The sequence below is a fragment of the Euleptes europaea genome, chromosome 5, assembly GCF_029931775.1.
Source record: "Euleptes europaea isolate rEulEur1 chromosome 5, rEulEur1.hap1, whole genome shotgun sequence".
Taxonomy (NCBI): domain Eukaryota; kingdom Metazoa; phylum Chordata; class Lepidosauria; order Squamata; family Sphaerodactylidae; genus Euleptes; species Euleptes europaea.
The window spans coordinates 52,455,563-52,472,488 of NC_079316.1; the positions used below are offsets into that span (position 1 = coordinate 52,455,563).

The 16,926-nt window shown below is 47.8% G+C and overlaps 1 protein-coding gene across 1 annotated transcript in view; it reads left to right on the plus strand.

The window, feature by feature from the left end:
• The first annotated feature begins 4,783 nt into the window (after window positions 1-4,783).
• SLIT1 (slit guidance ligand 1) overlaps window positions 4,784-16,926 on the plus strand; it is a 126,121-nt gene continuing 113,978 nt past the window's right edge. The window contains exon 1 of the mRNA XM_056849443.1: window positions 4,784-4,983. Within this exon, the coding sequence (XP_056705421.1) occupies window positions 4,784-4,983 (200 nt within the window). The remainder of the gene's footprint in view (window positions 4,984-16,926) is intronic.

Below are 16,926 nucleotides of genomic sequence, written 5' to 3' on the forward strand. Positions count from 1 at the left end.
TCATATAATTGCCTGATTTAGAACTGCATGAGCCTTTTTGCTGCTGGTAGGGTTGTCAGCCTCCAGGTACTAGCTGGAGATCTCCTGCGATTACAAATGACTTCCAGCCGATAGAGATCAGTTCACCTGGAGAAAATGGCCACTTTGGCAATTGGACTCTATGGCATTGAAGTCCCTCCCCTCCCCAAACTCTGCCCTCCTCAGGCTCCGTCCCAAAAACCTCCCACCAGTGGCGAAGAGGGACCTAGCAACCCTAGCTGCTGGGCATGAAAAAGCACAACTGCCTTGCCTTTCCCCCTCCCATGGGTATGTTGACTACCCTTTCCTTCCAGAGGTGGTGCTTTCAGTATGGAGTACCTCCAAGATTGCACGCAGGCCCTCCTAGAGTAGGGAGTACTTTTTTCTTACTGCCAAATGGGCTTCTGCTGCTGGCCACAATTTGCCAAACCCAAATTGCACACCAAATGTCCACTCTGGGCAAACACCATCATAAATGGGTCAGCCTTGGTGATTAATGTAGTTGCCGGCAGAGGCTCCCCTCTGAGGTAAATTGATTTGCTTTGTGTATTTGCAGGAAGACCTGTGAAATGTGAATAAGACTGGCTAGACTCTGCAAAGGTTGAAAAAGGCACTACAGTATGTGGGATGCCTAGCTGTACAAAAACCCCGTAGGCTATCCTAGGCTGCTTCTACAAAGAGATGATTCTCGACGTAACCCCTGCTGCTGCTGCTAAGAATACAGAGGCATTTGCAGAAGCAATGGAAGGGTCCACAGAAGCTTTCTTGCACTTTCCTTGCCTCAGCCCCCTGTGGCTGCCATCTCTCCCTGACATCAGAGGGCTTTTTTCAGGCTATAATTTAAAATCAGTCATAATTATATTGCTACAGTGTTATAACAATCGATCACAATTGTATTAATTCCCCACTTTAATTTTTTAAAAGAAAGACAAGCCCTTTTGTTGCAGTGTCATAAGGATTTTCCCTTATAACTCTGCAACAAAAAGGGCTGGAGATTTAAAAAAGAAAGAAAGCTGAGAATCAGTACATTGTTGTGACAGATCATTATGATGCTGTAGATATTTAACTACAGAGGGTAGCTGTGTTGCTCTGCAGTAGGACAGTTAGATTTGAGTCCAGCAGTACCTTAGAGTACCAACAAGAGTTTCAGGTTATAAACGTTTGAGAGTCAAAGCTTTCTTTGACTCTCTGATGAAGGGATATTTGACTCTCGAAAGCTTAAACCCTGACGCTCTTGTTGGTCTCTGAGATATTACTGGACTCAGATCTAACAGATATATGACTGTCACTGATTTTTATAAAAGCCCCAGAAAACTTTCTGGTGGGAGAGGGATGGCTGCTACAAGGACCGAGATAGGAAAAATGGCACTGGTGTGGACAGGAGCTGAAAAAATCTGCATCTTCCTATCCACATACTATCCTAAAGTGCATTCACTCTTTCCACAATGATCATATCAAAGCAGGTTAGGGAAAGATTACAAAGGAAAACACGGCAACATGACAAATAGAGGATGACCTTATGAGGATGCTCCCATGAACAAGTGCTGCAGTATGGAAGCCCAGGAAGAACAAAACATATGTGTAGAAACAACCCTAAACACTCAGCACGACGCCACTCGCATGTTCATGCTGCAGAGCAACATTTGCAGCAAGAAATAGGAATTATTGGATATGATACAAACCTCCTGAATGGAAGGGGTTCTTCTTGTCACATTTTAGAGTGAGAGAAAAGAAACCCTACTTCTCTCAGGCAACAGCTGCTATGGATCAGGAGAAGCTGTTTCTGGGATCAGGCTATCCCATATTTATGAGTGCTGGAACACTCTGCTGAAACCTCGGGTGTCAGTCTGGTCACGCAGGAGGCTAGTTTGGATGGCAGTCAGGCAGAGGAAGTGAGAAATGGTGGATCCATCTCATTTCGACTGGATAGAAACAGGAACTCTCTGGGACCTGACAAACATTTCTGCTTCTTTACACAATGTCAGGGGTTTTCTGTAAAAGCAAGAGCCAAAGTCTTCCCCCCGGCCGAGAACTTTGGCATTGATCCAGGATTGGGGCCGGGAGAAGAAGATGTCATAGAAATAAAAGGGGGGAAACTAACAGGTTTAGCTGGGGCCTAGTGAGAAGTAGTTGTGATGGTGCTATTCTATTCTGTGTGCTTCCATGCCAAGAACTAGCAACCCCCTCCCCCCAAATATCTAGAATTTATGTGAACCAAGAATGGAACTAGGGTCAAAATAACACTATGAGTTACAAAGATGAGCTTCATGAGATCAAGTTCTGAATTCCATCAGCACAAATGGTGGTTCTTTTAGAAAATCTGGGTTTTGTCCGGGATCTGGGAATATCAACTTGCCCTGGGAAGGGGCATTAAGAGCCCTGTGACGCAGAGTGGTAAACTGCAGTACTGCAGTCAAAAGCTCTGCTCATGACCTGAGTTCAATCCCGGCAGAAGTGGGTTTCAGGTAGCCAGCTTAAGGTTGACTCAGCCTTCCATCCTTCCAAGGTTGGTAAAATTAGTACCCAGCTTGCTGGGGGTAAAGTGTAGATGACTGGGGAAGGCAATGGTAAACCACCCCATAAACATAGTCTGCCTAGTAAACGTTGTGATGTGACATCACCCCATGGGTCAGTAATGACCCGGTACTTGCACAGGGGACTATGGTTACCTTTACCTGGGCAGTTTGACAGGATAGTTAAGTTCAGCCCCAAGGCAGGCTCAATTCAAGGCACTGGTATCGACTTTTAAAACCTTGTACAGCCTGGGACCAGCATGCCTTAATGACCGCCTTCTCCCATACGAACCTACCCATCTACTCCAGTCATCTATACAGGCCCAGCTTAATTTGCCCTGCAACCTGAGGCTAGATCGGTGGCAACCTGTGAAAGGGCTTTCTCAGTCACGGCACCAAAAGTTTGGAACTCTGTCCCCAGAGAGGTTTGTCTGTCTCCCTCTATCAGTGTCTTCTGCCACTAGGCGAAGACTTTTTGTTTCATTTGGCAGACTCCTGAGTCCCAACAAATATCGGCCCACCTCCCTGGTTCTGGTATTGTTTGTTTGTGTTTTTATTGAATTGTTTTACAATTTTAAATGCTAATTGTCCAAATGTGTGCCACCTTGAGGACCCTGATCAGGTAGAAAGGTGGCATGAAAATGTTGCAAATAAATAAATAATCCAGGAACTCCATGAAGGGCCCCAGTGGTGCCCAGAGATCCACGTGTTGGCTGTTGGAGTTAGATAATGGACACCTGCACCCCAAGTTACATTAGGGGATGAGGTTACTGTTAGTGACCTGTCACTGGGTTTGCAAGTCACAAACATGTGATTCCTCCAAGTGGCACTTGCTGTCACAGGTGACTCCCACTTTCCCAAAACTATCTTTGGTTATCCCAGGGTACACCAGATCACGTATCCCAGCAGAGGTCTGCACTGTGGTTTCCCCTAAGCAGCCACCACGCTTATGCTAAGCAGCAGCTGGGATTCCAAGTATCCTCAGGTTGCATCCCTTTGTTTCTCAGCTGCCTGTTACTGGACCCCTACAGAATCCTTCGATTCTGTTTCCCAAGGGATGTGGGCACCCTAGTTTATTAATTCATCTCTGGTGAGTCCTTGAACACTGTCGTAATCACTGAAGCAAAACTGAAATATGGCATTTATTGAAGAAGGCTCTTCTGATTCCAGGTTGGGGTGACATGGTGGGGGGAAAGCAAACACAGGTTAAAAGAATAAACTACTAAATAGAAGCCAACAATAAGTGAAGTGCATTTGTTCAGTGTCTGTTCAAGACTGTGGTGTGCAGAGAGATGTGACTATAGTTTATTGCAAAAGTCTGATGAGAAGTAGTGGGGTGTGTGTGACCAGTGGCGGACTGGGTCTAAAAATATTGGTTGCCAGGAGACAAAGGGGGCCCACCCACAACTATAAGACTATCATTTAATTTTTATTAATTGTTATTTTTAACATATTGTCTAATGTTTAAGGGCCCCCACTTCATCAGCGGCCCACAGGGCCCACTTGCCATTGGGCAAGCTGACAGGATGGCCAGTCTGCCACTGTTAAGTGACTCTCTGCCTTACCTACTTGCAGGGAATGGCCCGAGCAGTAACCCTGTCCTCTTTGCCAGGGTTGCTGTATATTTGTCTGACTCTCCATCAGTGTTATGTATCCACTTGTGACCCAGCGTGAATGCTTCTGACTCTCGGCAATAGCTCTCCGTGCTTCTGGGAACGCTGGGGTGGTTCATTGTGTCTGCGTGCGCACTCCGCGCTCTCTCTCCCCCTAGAGCCGTGGATGCCCGGGAGGTTGTGCCTGGGGTTTGCCGCTCCCCAGGTGCGCCTTTCCCCCACCCGAATCCTCCAAACTCCAAAAGAAGCCCCCAGGCAGAGTTTTGAGAATTCGGACGGGGGGAGAGGCGCACCTGGGGAGCGGCAAACCCCAGGCACAACCTCCCGGGCACAGGGGTCTGCCGGCGCTTCCGAGGCGCAGACGGCCCGAGCCTTTCACGTCCCCATTGGAGGGAGGGAGGGGGCGGGCGGAGGGGGGGGCGTGGGCGGGGCCAGCGCCGCTCCCGCCGCCCGGGCTTGATGGATGAGCGCTGGCGAGGCTGGCGAGCCAGCCGGGGACGGCCGAGGGTTGTGGGCGCGCCGCTGCCGCTGCCTCCGCGTCGCCCCTGCTGCGCTGCGGCCGGCCGAGCGAAGGCGGCAGGGGAGGCGGCGCGGCGAGGCCATGCGCGGCGGCGGCGGGGCATCCCCTCGCTAGGCGGCATGGCTCCCCAGCGGCGGGCGGGGGCGGCGGGGGGCGCGTGGCTGCGGGCGAGCGCCTGCCTGCTGGCCTGGGCGGCCTTGTGCCGCGCCCGGGCGTCCGCCTGCCCCGCGCCCTGCGCCTGCAGCGGCCCCACGGTGGACTGTCACGGGCTGGGGCTCCGCGGCGTGCCCAAGAACGTCCCCAGGAGCGCCGAGAGGCTGTGAGTGGCGGGGCCGGCCGGGGAGGCGCGGGGGGTCCGGGGCGCCCCCTCGGGAGCGGGGCCGGCGTGGGCCGCCACACCCCCCTCCCTCCCGCCCCGACAATGGTGTCCGCGGGACGCGCGCCGGCCGGAGGGGCCTGGCGGAGCAGGGCTTCCTCCGGGGGGAGCCGGGCGGGCAGAGGCGCCGGCCGCCGGAGGGTCCTTCTGGGGCTGCGGGAACAATCCCTCCATTGCCTTTGTTAAGGAGCTGCCGCGCGCGCCCGTGCCGATGCCCCCCCCTCCCCGGTGTGTGTGTGTGTGTGTGTGTGTGCACGCGTAACGTCTCCCCCTCACCTTCCCCCACGCACACACGTGCGCCGCAGCCGAGTGACCCGCAGGTCTGACTTGGGAGAGGAGAGGAGAGCCTGGCCGGGCGCGATCCGGCGCTTGCGCCTCCTCCCGGCGCGGATCGTGAGATGCCCCCGGCTGGGTTAACTTTCCTGCACACCTCGCTGCTGGGCTCCGTTCCAAACACGGGGAACGGGCTGCGTGTGTGCGTGCTTGCGCGCTCCCGCGGGCGTGGATCTTCCTTGGGCCGGCCGGGACTACTGATTTCCCCGTGTCTCTCGCTCTCTCTCTCTCGCCCTGGGGGTTCTGCCTGATCTGGGGCAATCTAGCAAAACTGCCAATTTGATGAAGCTCTGTAAAAGCCTAAATTTATTTTAATTTATTTAAATGGATTGATTGCAGGCGGTAGTTGTGTAGATGAGTGCAAGGAAACCGCTCTATTGGTCTTACTTGAGCTGGTCCAGTACCATCTTTCCCCCTCCTCATCCATAAAGTTCTGGGGGTGGGGGTGACAGACCCCTTTACTATTACTGGTGTTGCCAGCCACCGGTAAAAGTGTCTTTGAATCAGACTCTGAACCTCCCTTCCATGTGGAAGTCTGCAGAACTAGAAGAGGGGGCCGTGTGTATGTAGTGGCTCACCGCAAGTGGTGGTGGCATTCACAGAAATCTGGTCCCCTGGACCCTGGAGCACCCCTGATCTGGAACGGCTGCTCCTCCGAGTCTCGCCTGAATTGCCTCTGCTGAGCCGATGGATGGGCAGCCGCAGTGGTCTTCTCCTTCATCCCCATCCCCTGTCTTCCCACTTCACCAGTTTAATAAGGGGTGAGATCCGTTCGGGGAGAGGGGCAATTTCTTGCCCGTGCCCTCCCACCCAAGTAATCATAATTACCAGGAGCAATTGCAAAAGGTGAGGGAAGTGAAGGGAAAGTTGGGGGAGGCCAGGCAAGGGAGAGGCAGTGCAGGCACCCGGGATGTCTTTCATCTCTGCAGGTGAGGGTCTGAATGATCTGGAACAGAGGCTGGAGGGAGAGGGAGGAATGAGAGCGCACCACTGGAACCAGGGCTGATCATTAATGCCTCTCTGCTCATAACACAGAATGCCCCTAATTCCTTTGCAGCCTGATGGTGGCCGTTGCTTTGGTGTGTGTGTGAAAGGGGGGTGATAAGCTGGAGGGGATGCTAAATAATTCACCAGAATGCAGCACTGGAACGTGCTGTGTAGGGTGGGGAGGCAGGCAGACAAGGGGGCTGAGTGGTTGGATTTATTGCAGCTTAGCAGAGTCATCGCCTCCCGCCCCTTTGAAGACCCCCCCCTCTTTTCTATTTTCTTTTGACTTTGAAGAAGAAAGCTGCTTGAAACTGTATGCAATATATGCTCAGAGTCTTTAGCAGAGAGTTTGATAGGCAATACTAACCCCTTGATCCTGCCCTTCAACCCTCCTGTTCTGTTGCCTGGGCTCTCCGCTGAAGTCCCTCTGGATTTATGGCCCCACAGCTCCCCCTCCTCAACTTTCTGTCTCCTGCTCTCCTTTGAGGAATGTCTCTCTTGTGATCAGACAGGCTGGGACAGTACTTCGCTCACTGGAGATGCTCAGGTTTATGCTTGGCTGCAGGGAAAACAAACCCAGAATGGGGGTGGCATGTAGCATGCAATCCTGCAGAGGAGATCTACAGGAGCATAAGGTGCAGCAGAAGCTGGCGGGGACTCCCCTGACTAGGCAGGGGGGTGCAAAGCCCGAAATTAAACAGCTTTGCACAAATGGTGAGGATGCCATTAATTCTTTCCCTACAGTCCATTTGCAGCACCGTTTATCTATATGCTGCTCTTGCCACGGGCTCCTGTGAGGTCCACACCTCTCCTTGAACTATGCCGAGGGGAGAATTGTGCACCAAGACTGGCTGCTTTCCTGTCATTGGCTAGCAACCTTATCTTCTTACGATGAGCCCCGCTCTGATCTGTGCTCTCTGGGCCCAGATGTGGGGTGTGTGATTGTGCCCTAAGTGAGAGGTGACAGCAACAGTCCACCCTCCTTTCAGTGTTAAAGAATGGCTGTAGCCATATTCCAGGCACTGAGGAGTCCTGGCCCATTGTGATCATGAGGATCTTGTGCAGGATAATCCACCCACTCCTATTATAATTCCTGCTACTAACCAATTAATGCCCTCAGATCCAGCCTAATTAGGTCAGGGGCCTGTGGATGCCCCTATGCACAACAAAGCGGGGTTGATGAACTTAGTTAGCGGCACTGCGGGACACCTCTTCTAATGACACTTCCTTCTCTGGCACCTTAATTACCCTCACTGAAGTAATTTTTGTGCCACAGCCACAGGAAGCTGCTTTGTGAGCGCAGATGAGGGAGTCTGCTGCTCTCTCTGAATGTTTGTTACCCAAAACACTCAGCTTTGCTCTGATCGGTCCCCGAAAGGCCAGAATTCCAGAATTTATTACCATGCCGTACTGACAATGGAGGTGGATTCTCTTGCTACTCATGGTTGGAGTGTCTCTGCTCATAAGAACATAAGAAAGGCCCTGCTGGATCAGACCAAGGCCCATCAAGTCCAGCAGTCTGTTCACACAGGTGCCTCTAGGAAGCCTCCAAACAAGATGACTGCAGCAGCACCATCCTCCTTGTGTTCCACAGCACCTAAGATAATAGGCATGCTTCTCTGATCCTGGAGAGAATAGGTATGGATCATGACTAGTGTCCACTTTAACTAGTAGCCATGAATACCCCTTTCCTCCATGAACATGTGCACTCCCCTCTTAAAGCCTTCCAAGTTGGCAGCCATCACCACATTTTGGGGCAGGGAGTTCCACAATTTAACTATGTGTTGTGTGAAAAAATACTTCCTTTTATCAGTTTTGAATCTCTCACCCTCCAGCTTCAGCAGATGACCCCGCATTCTAGTATTATGGGAGAGGGAGAAAAACTTCTCCCTGTCCACTCTCTCCAAACCATGCATTTTATAGACCTCTATCATGTCTTCCCTCAGCTGCCTTCTTTCCAAGCTAAACAGCCCTAAGCATTTTAACCGCTTCTCATAGGGCAGTTCCTCTAGTCCCCTAATCATTTTGGTTGCAAAATAAAGCTTGAGTAAAGCCTTAAAAAATTGGGAATATTTTGGGATATACTGTGGCAGGGAAAGGAGCATGTGAGCACTACAACGACTGAGGTTTGTGTCAGACAAGAACAGAGGTTTGGTGTGATACCTGGTTGTCCTAGCCCTTCAGCTTGGACAGGAAGAGAAGGGAACCATTTCAGGAGTGTCTTGGTAGTTCATAAAGGCTGTAGAATAACGTCACAATGTTCATCTGCTCTTGTATCCTGGTTTTTGCAGAGCCTGACAGCAGATGTTCTTGTAAACTGCGTTCTGTGGAAGAACTGGTGGGAGAAAATATGATCATGAAAGTATTGTGTGCATTTGGAAACAAATCTAGTCAGCCATGCGTTCAGGGCTTCCGTGGGTTCAAGTCCCTGGCCTTGCTTTGATATCTATAGGTGTTTGCTAGCCCTGTCGATCCCATGCAGTGAAACATGTTGGAGAGACGGACAGTGCAATTTACACCCTTCTAGGACTATAGAAGTCAATGGGCTTAGAAGGGTGTAATTGCACTCTAAGATTATTTATTTTAATTGTTTAACATTTGCTGCAAGCATTCAGATCTCACAGGCTTCGAAACACAGGGGTTGAAAACACACACCAGTGCACTGAACTGCAGTACAGAGTTTTGTCACATAATGTTGGAAAAAATCAATTGTGGGGAAGATAGGCAAATAAAAACTTACAGCCATTTTATTAGGGTCACCTTGAGACCAACAACGAGATAAGGGCAGGACAGAAGTGTTCTCTGAACAATTGCTGCTGCTATTACCCTGTCCTCATATCTGAGGCTGATGTCCAGTAGAGGTGGCAAATTCAAGAATTTCATATAATGATCCTGTCCCCAACATAATTGTTTAAAAATATGTATATTTTGGGGGGGGGAGTGAAGATTTTCACAGCTACTCATCAGGTGTACTGCAAGGCATTCTTTGCTTCTCATGTGCCCCCATGGACAGGAGTTGTGACTGCTGTATTACTGTTCTTCGTGTATTCATGCCGGGGCTGGTTTCTGTGGCATACTTCCATTCCCAACGTTAATGGCTTTTATTTGGTGAAACAGACCTAAAAACAGTTTCATTCTGCAGGTATGATTAGAAAGGATTAGACATTAATACCCCCCATCAAGTTAAAATTTACACGCCTGTCTTTCTCAAAGAATATTTTCTTAAATGTGCATTTATACATACATTATTTAGCTTTTCTTTCCTCACCCATGCCATAAACCTCTGTTTATTCCGTATAAGATCTATCAATGATGCTGTCGAATCATTGGCCTTTTAAAACTTCCATTGCTAGGGAAAATCCTGAGGTATTTCCCAGTAAGTCAGTTAGCAGTGGAACTGGGTAATTAAACTTTGCATGTGGTGGATTTCCCTCTTTTTTGGAGAAATGGGAGACTAACAGCTTACAATTACTATTAAGAGACTGGTTGTAAGTCTAGATGAAGCTTTTGTACCATCTTTTAAGTCTCTTCCGCTGATTGTTTCCCAGGAGTGGAATAAATATGATCCAGTTTGTAAACTTTAAACTTATGTCCTGTAGCACTCTGATTTACACGAAACCTCACAACGAGGGAAGAATATCAATGGTGCCTTTAAAAGACAGGTGACAATGACATAGTTTTGGCCAGCAAGGTTGGTACCACTTGCCATTCTGTTTAGTGGCCTTTTGCAAGATATTCACCCAAACTGAATTTATTAAGAAAACAAAACAGCCACAGAATTAGCCCCAAAAAGCAAAATATGAATTCTGCTTAGAACTACAGCCTACGTTTTGTCCTCTGTCTCAAAAGCACAGCATAGACAATACCTGATGATGAACAGACTGTCAACCCAAAATTTGCTGCAAACACAATAAGACTTAACTATGTCAATGATCTGTGTGACTTCATAGGCCCAGTTCCATTGGTACCCAAGTAGTATGGGAGACTCTGTGTTGTGACTGCTCTGGTAATATTTGAGAGAAAGCATTGTGGCCCTCTGATGTGGTTATTTTCCGTGTCACTGCTACCTGTGGAGCTTTGGTCAATGAGCCCATATCGCTTCTTTGCATTCCTGGAAAGTTGTGAAAAACTAGCGAGCCATAGTGCCATGGGGATAAATTATGAGACCATCTCCTATTCATTTTGGGCCATTCACAATAATTCTTTCCCCGAAGATCTCAGAATTAGGGGGGTCATTAAACTTAACTTCCTAAAGGTACAAAACTTAATTTACACAGCTGGGCATCTAAATTTGCAAGTCCTTTTCAGTAGAGCACGGCTGCAAAGATCACAAGAGAAAGTAATGGCTTCAAGCCTGTAGTTAAGCAATCAAGATTTCTACATCAGAAGGATCTGTTGATGTAGATGTAAATAAATTCTGTTGAAGAATTTATTTACATTGGTTCTTGTAGGTTATCCGGGCTGTGTGACCGTGGTCTTGGTATTTTCTTTCCTGACATTTCGGCAGCAGCTGTGGCAGGCATCTTCAGAGGAGTAACACTGAAGACAGTGTTACTCCTCTGAAGATGCCTGCCACAGCTGCTGGCGAAACATCAGGAAAGAAAATACCAAGACCACGGTCACACAGCCCGGATAACCTACAAGAACCAATGAACTCTGACCGTGAAAGCCTTTGACAATAATTTATTTACAACTTATCCCACTCTTCCTCTAAAGAACTCAGGACAGCACGTATGGGTTTCCCTCCCCATTTATCCTCACAACAATCCTGTGAGGTAGTTAGTCAACTAGTGAGCTTCATGACAGTGGGGGTTTGAAGCTGGGTCTCCTTGATCATAGTCCAGCAGTGCAACTGTTATACCACAATGATGGTTTCAGTGTACACAGGGTGGTGATTTACATAAAGCAGATGTGTTAGAACAAAGCCTGTCACTGGAAACCAAAACTGGCTGTCAGATGTAGAGTAAAGCATACCTGCTTGGATGCATCAAATATTAATGTTTTGCATGCAGAATGGCCCTGGTTCAATTCCCAGTTAAAAGGATCAGGTGATAAGTGGTGTGAAAGACTTGAGACCCTGAAGAGCTGCTGCCAGTCAGAGTAGACAATAGTAAGCTTGCTAGAGTGCTGGTCTGGTTCAGTATAAGGTAATTTCATGTGAACTTGCCTGCATGCATTCTGCCTTCCCAATTACTACACCAGCCAGTGTGGTGTAGTGGTTAAGAGCAGCGGACTCTAATCTGGTAAACTGGGTTGGTTTCCTCACTCATCCACATGAAGCCAGCTGGGTGACCTTGGACTAGTCACAGTTCTCTTCGAGCTCTCTCAGCCTGACCTACTTCACAAGGTGTCTGTTGTGGGGAGAGGAAGGGAAGATTGTAAGCCGGTTTGATTCTCCTTAAAATGTAGAGAAAATCAACATGTAAAAACCAACTCTTTGAGTTCTTCCCCATTCTCTAATGAATTACTTTGAATACATCTCTCTGGGGTAACATAGGACCATCTTCTAGTAACCACCACGACCTGCACAGGCACATCTGGATGTTAAAAATGTCCCAGAAGCAAGCTAAGAAGCCACTGAGGTCAATTTGACTTGGACAGTGACAACAGTGGGGCCAAAGCTTAGCAGTTGGCCCCCAGGTCTGAGTCAAGTGGCCCCTGCGGCTTGGCTCAGGCCTGACCAGTGGTGACAGCAAGAACAGAGATGGGCTTGCCTGTTGCATCCTCCTTTGCCCATGCTGGCTGGGTCTGATCTAATCAGATCTTGTGGGGCAGAATCACAGGGGGCACTTGGCCTGGATGCAGCCACTGACAGCATGGGAAGTGCTGATGAGCAAGGCTACGCCTGCCGTCATTGCCCATAGCTGGGTCTGAGGCAAATGGACCCTGTGGCACTGCCAGAGTCACTGGGGCTCACTTTGGCTTACTCATAGCTGGCAGTGGACTGTCAGGAACTTTCCCAGTAATTCATAGGGCCAATCCACCCTAATGACCTGCTGGTGTGCATTTCTTGAAACATCTGAGCCACAGTTCTGCTAGGCTTTACTATTGTGTTTCTATGTTCTCTAGAGTCTAAAACTGAGTAGCCTGTCCCCAAGATCCATGCTTCTCAAGTTTCACTGCTTATGAAATCATCCCTCCCTCATTTTCTCTGGTGTTTGTCTTATACAGTAAGGGTGCAACAGTGTGAACCCCCCCTTTCTATCAGGATAAGACTTTTGTATACTATATGTCCAGGCTTTGAATTACTATTGTGCTTGCCCACAGGAAAAACTGTTGATTCTTACAAGTATCAAGTTGCTTGCTTATCGTGGTGAAAGACTATCATAACAATCCAACTGTCACATGAGGCATCAGAAGCCAGCATTTCCTGTTAAATTAGGGAACAAATGGGAGGGATGTGGCTGGAAAGAAAGGATTTGAGGTTTTCAGACTGGAATGATAAAGACTGCCTTCTGCCCACATTAGGGCTAGCCATGTTGCACAAAAGGGGCTGACAGGCATGATGCTGGAAGGACCCCAGAAGTGTTTGATGGTTTTGCCAGCTCCCAGCCTGCAACTTGGAATCATAGAACCCCGGAGGGAAAGTCTGGGTGGGCTTGATAATTCGGCTCCCGTAGATGACTGAGAGTTCTGTCTCTTTCCTCTTGAACATACTCATTGGAAGTGGAGTCCAGGATTAGCAGTGGCATGCCAGCAACCTTGGGGTTAAGCTAGAGTTGCCAGCCTCCAGGTACTAGCTGGAGATCTCCCACTATGACAACTGATCTCCAGCCGTTAGAGATCAGTTTGCCTGGAGAAAATTGCTGCTTTGGCAATTGGACTCTATGGCATTGAAGTCCCTCCTCTCCCCAAACCCCACCCTCCTCAAGCTCCCCAAAACCTCCAGGTATTTCCCAACCCGGAGCTGGCAACCCTAGGTGAAGCTGGCACCATTTTCTAAGCAAGCAACTTGAGAACAAGACTTGGCTGCGACTTGTCTTAGAAAGCCTTTCTATCGCCCATAAAGGACTGGATTTCCTGATAGGGATGTTTCCCCTTGTTTCCCTTCTCTCTCTGGCTCTCTTGGGGGTTTCTGCATTGCTTTGTAAGAGTTTGGAATTGAAGAAGCAGTCGGGAGAGAGAAAACAGCCTCCTCTCCTTTCTGGGTTTTGCTCACATATCTTCACATTAATGTATTGTAATGACCAGACATAGCGCGGGATAAATAAACAACAGGCACTCTGGATTCTTGTTGGGATTTGTGGACATGTGTGCATGTAGTGGAGGATTGCAAGCATGTCTTGTTGAAATGGAAGTCCGGCCCCCCACCAGAGAGTTCACTGTCTTGGCAGAAGGCAGAGGCTTCCCTTAAGCTCCCTTGTGGAAGTAGCAGAGTAGACTTGTGGTGGATCACGCTGGCAGTCATGTTAGATTTCTCTTCCTTCAGATCTTTTGCTGGGTTGTGGGGAATTTGCAATTCTATTCCGATTTCTCCCCTCAGCTACTTCCCAGGCAGATGCTGTCTATGTATTGCCATGGCAACGCTGTGTTCGTCTCTCCATGGAATTGTGTGCTGGAAAAATATTAGTTTAAAAACTCTGCAGTGTTTGTATTGATGGAAGCTGAGGCTGTTAGTGGGGATGGATCATCCCAGCAATGAAGGAAGCCCCAATAAAGGGCAATAAAGTTGCAGGATTTGCCTCCTGAGAACGCTTCCCAACCTCAGGGCTGGTTATTTCCTTATAAATACAGATTACCCCATGGTTTATGGTACACTTTTCAATGGAGACCTATATTTTCTTTATATGTGCCAGTACATCACTGGGAAAGGGATATTTGCTGTACTTTTATCCCTATTACAGCCTTCTGTCAAGGTGTACAGAACAGCATTTAATCACGACCTTTTTCGCACGCTCGACTTACTCCTGATTTTCTTGGCAGTTGATCCACAAGCATTGGAATCGGTTTGAGCCTGGCTCTTCTGCTCGTCTTCCCTCCCTCTGCATTTTTACAGTTGTGGGGTTAGTTTATTTTCTTCCACACGTACCTCAAACAATAAGGGTTTTCTTTGTCATTGGTGGCGTCATCAGTGGCATCACAGCATCTCCCCCTATTGTTTTAAAAATGGCCCTAAAATATCGATTTATCGATATAGTGTTGTAGTGATAGTATTAGCAGGCTGTCTGAATTCCCAGCTTTTTTTTTTTTAAAGCAAGTCTGTAGCTGTAGAGATATAAGGCATATCTCTGCAAGGGAAAGGGCTAGAAACCTTTAAAAAAAAACAAAGGAAACTGACATAAACATTACACACAAGGAAAAAGCTGACTCAAAATCGGCTTCCAGAAAAAAAGATGGGGGGTAAAAGTGGTTTCAAAAGAACCAGAACAAGCTTGGGGAATAAGCAGAAAAACTAAAGCAAAAACTAAAGGCAGAAAAACACATGTGGAAATCGAAGGATAAAGCAGTATGGGGCCAGAACGGACAGGGGGGAAGACCATGTGGAAAAGCCCCACCTCTCTGAAGCAGTTTAGAATGAAAAACAGGAACTTGGACCACTGGTGGATTCCATAGTCTGATTTATCTGTGCTGGTGTCTGATCCTGTGGGTTTCCCACCTTAATCTACAGCACTTTAGCTGCTGCTCCACAGTTTGTTCACTGCCTTTTAAATGCTGTAAGTTAGGTATTTACCTATTACGGTTGTATTCAATAGGCAACTCGTGGGCTATGTGCTACAGAGATTTGCTCCAGTAGCTACTGTATCTCAAACTGCAGTCCTGGCTACAAGAATCGCCCTACCACACCTCCTTACTTTGTAAAACGTATCTGTAAATTTAAAATGTCTTTTATTTGTCAGCTGGTCAGCAATCCTTTGGTCAAAATCTAGGAGGAAGAGCTGGATACGTGAAAGGATGGGTGATAGTTTGTAAGATTCTGGCTTGGCTTCTTGTTCCTCCAGACTGATTAAAAAGGTAAAGGTAATCCCCTGTGCAAGCACCGGGTCATTCCCGACCCATGGGGTGACGTCACATCCTGAGGTTTGCTAGGCAGACTTTGTTTAGGGGGTGGTTTGCCAGTGCCTTCCCCAGTCATCTTCCCTTTACCCCCAGCAAGCTGGGTACTCCTTTTACCGACCTCGGAAGGGTGGAAGGCTGAGTCAACCTTGAGCCGGCTACCTGAAACAGACTGATTAGCATTCTGCAAAACATTTGAGACCAACTCCTTGCATATTGGTTACTTTGGGCTTTAATCAAAGTTTTGGGTGGCAGATTTGGAACCTTATCACAACCTGTGTATTTCTGTTTGTTCTCAGCCAATGAATTATGGCTATTTAGTACATATATAAATTGGGAAGGGAGAGGGGTTGGACTGATTTGGGTATCAGGGTTATAATCAAAGGGAGGCAGCAGTGATGGGGATCAGTAGAGAGGGATCTTCCTGTGGATGGAGGGTAGTAATCTGTACACATGCAATTATTTGCTTGCATGTATGTGTAGTACCATTATTTCATAATAAAACATTTTTATAACAACAACACATTTTGTCATACATACCGACCCATAAAACATTTCCTTCGTCCAAACTAGCCTCTGGCGTTTTCCTAATAAAAACCACTGGCCTATTGTTTCTCGTTCTCTTCACAAAGCAGACAGTGTGGTCCCCAGCATGGCAGTTTGAGACTGCTGCAGAGTAGGATTGCTACAAATTTCTTGCAGCAGCAGGAAGAGGCATTTCTCCAAATAGTCGGGAGCTTTTTGCATGAATGGGAGCCCAGTTGTTGCTGGCAAAAGTAATGTCAAGTTGTGGGACTGGCTGCAAGAATCTCCCCATCACACCCCCTACTTCTGTAAGCTTATTTGTAAAACAAAAGTTCCTTTTATTTTGCATCAGCTACTTACAGAGTAGATAATCTAGCCCAATCTAGGAGGAGGAGTTAGAGGCATGAAGTTACGATATCCCTAAGATTCTGGCTTGGCTGTTTCATCTTCCAACTTTATTTTTTATTTCAAACATTTGTTTTCTGCCTTTCCATTCAATTAGGACCCTAAAGGCAATGGACCATTAAAAAGACAGTAAAAATCAACTTTAAAAACAGTATACACATATAAAACCAGCAATTAGAAACAAACAAGGAGGGTTGGAAAAGAGCAAAAGTCCAGTAGCTCCTTAAAGACAAACAAAATTTCTGACAGGGTATGAGCTTTCGTGAGCCACAGCTCACTTCTTCAGAAGGCGGGTTAGTAAGGGAATGCCAAATGACATTGTCTTTCTGGTGGAAGACAATGATTGTTGGGCGGGGGGGGGGGGGGCTACACAAATCTCCCTGGAGAGGGAGTTCCTTAATTTTGGTTTCATGATTGAGAAGGCCTTTTCTCCGGTTGCCATCCATCTAGCCTCAGATGGTGGGGTGCTCAAAGCAGGCCCTCTGAATATAATCCTTCAGGCTTGCATGTGTTGTATTTCCCCTGCAACTAAATGTTGTGATTTGAATGCTAGGAAAGAGTCATATATCTACAGTAGAAGTGCTGGCATTCAGCCTATTAGCAAGAGTAGCTTCACTTCCCAGTTCAATTTGGCTCTTGCTA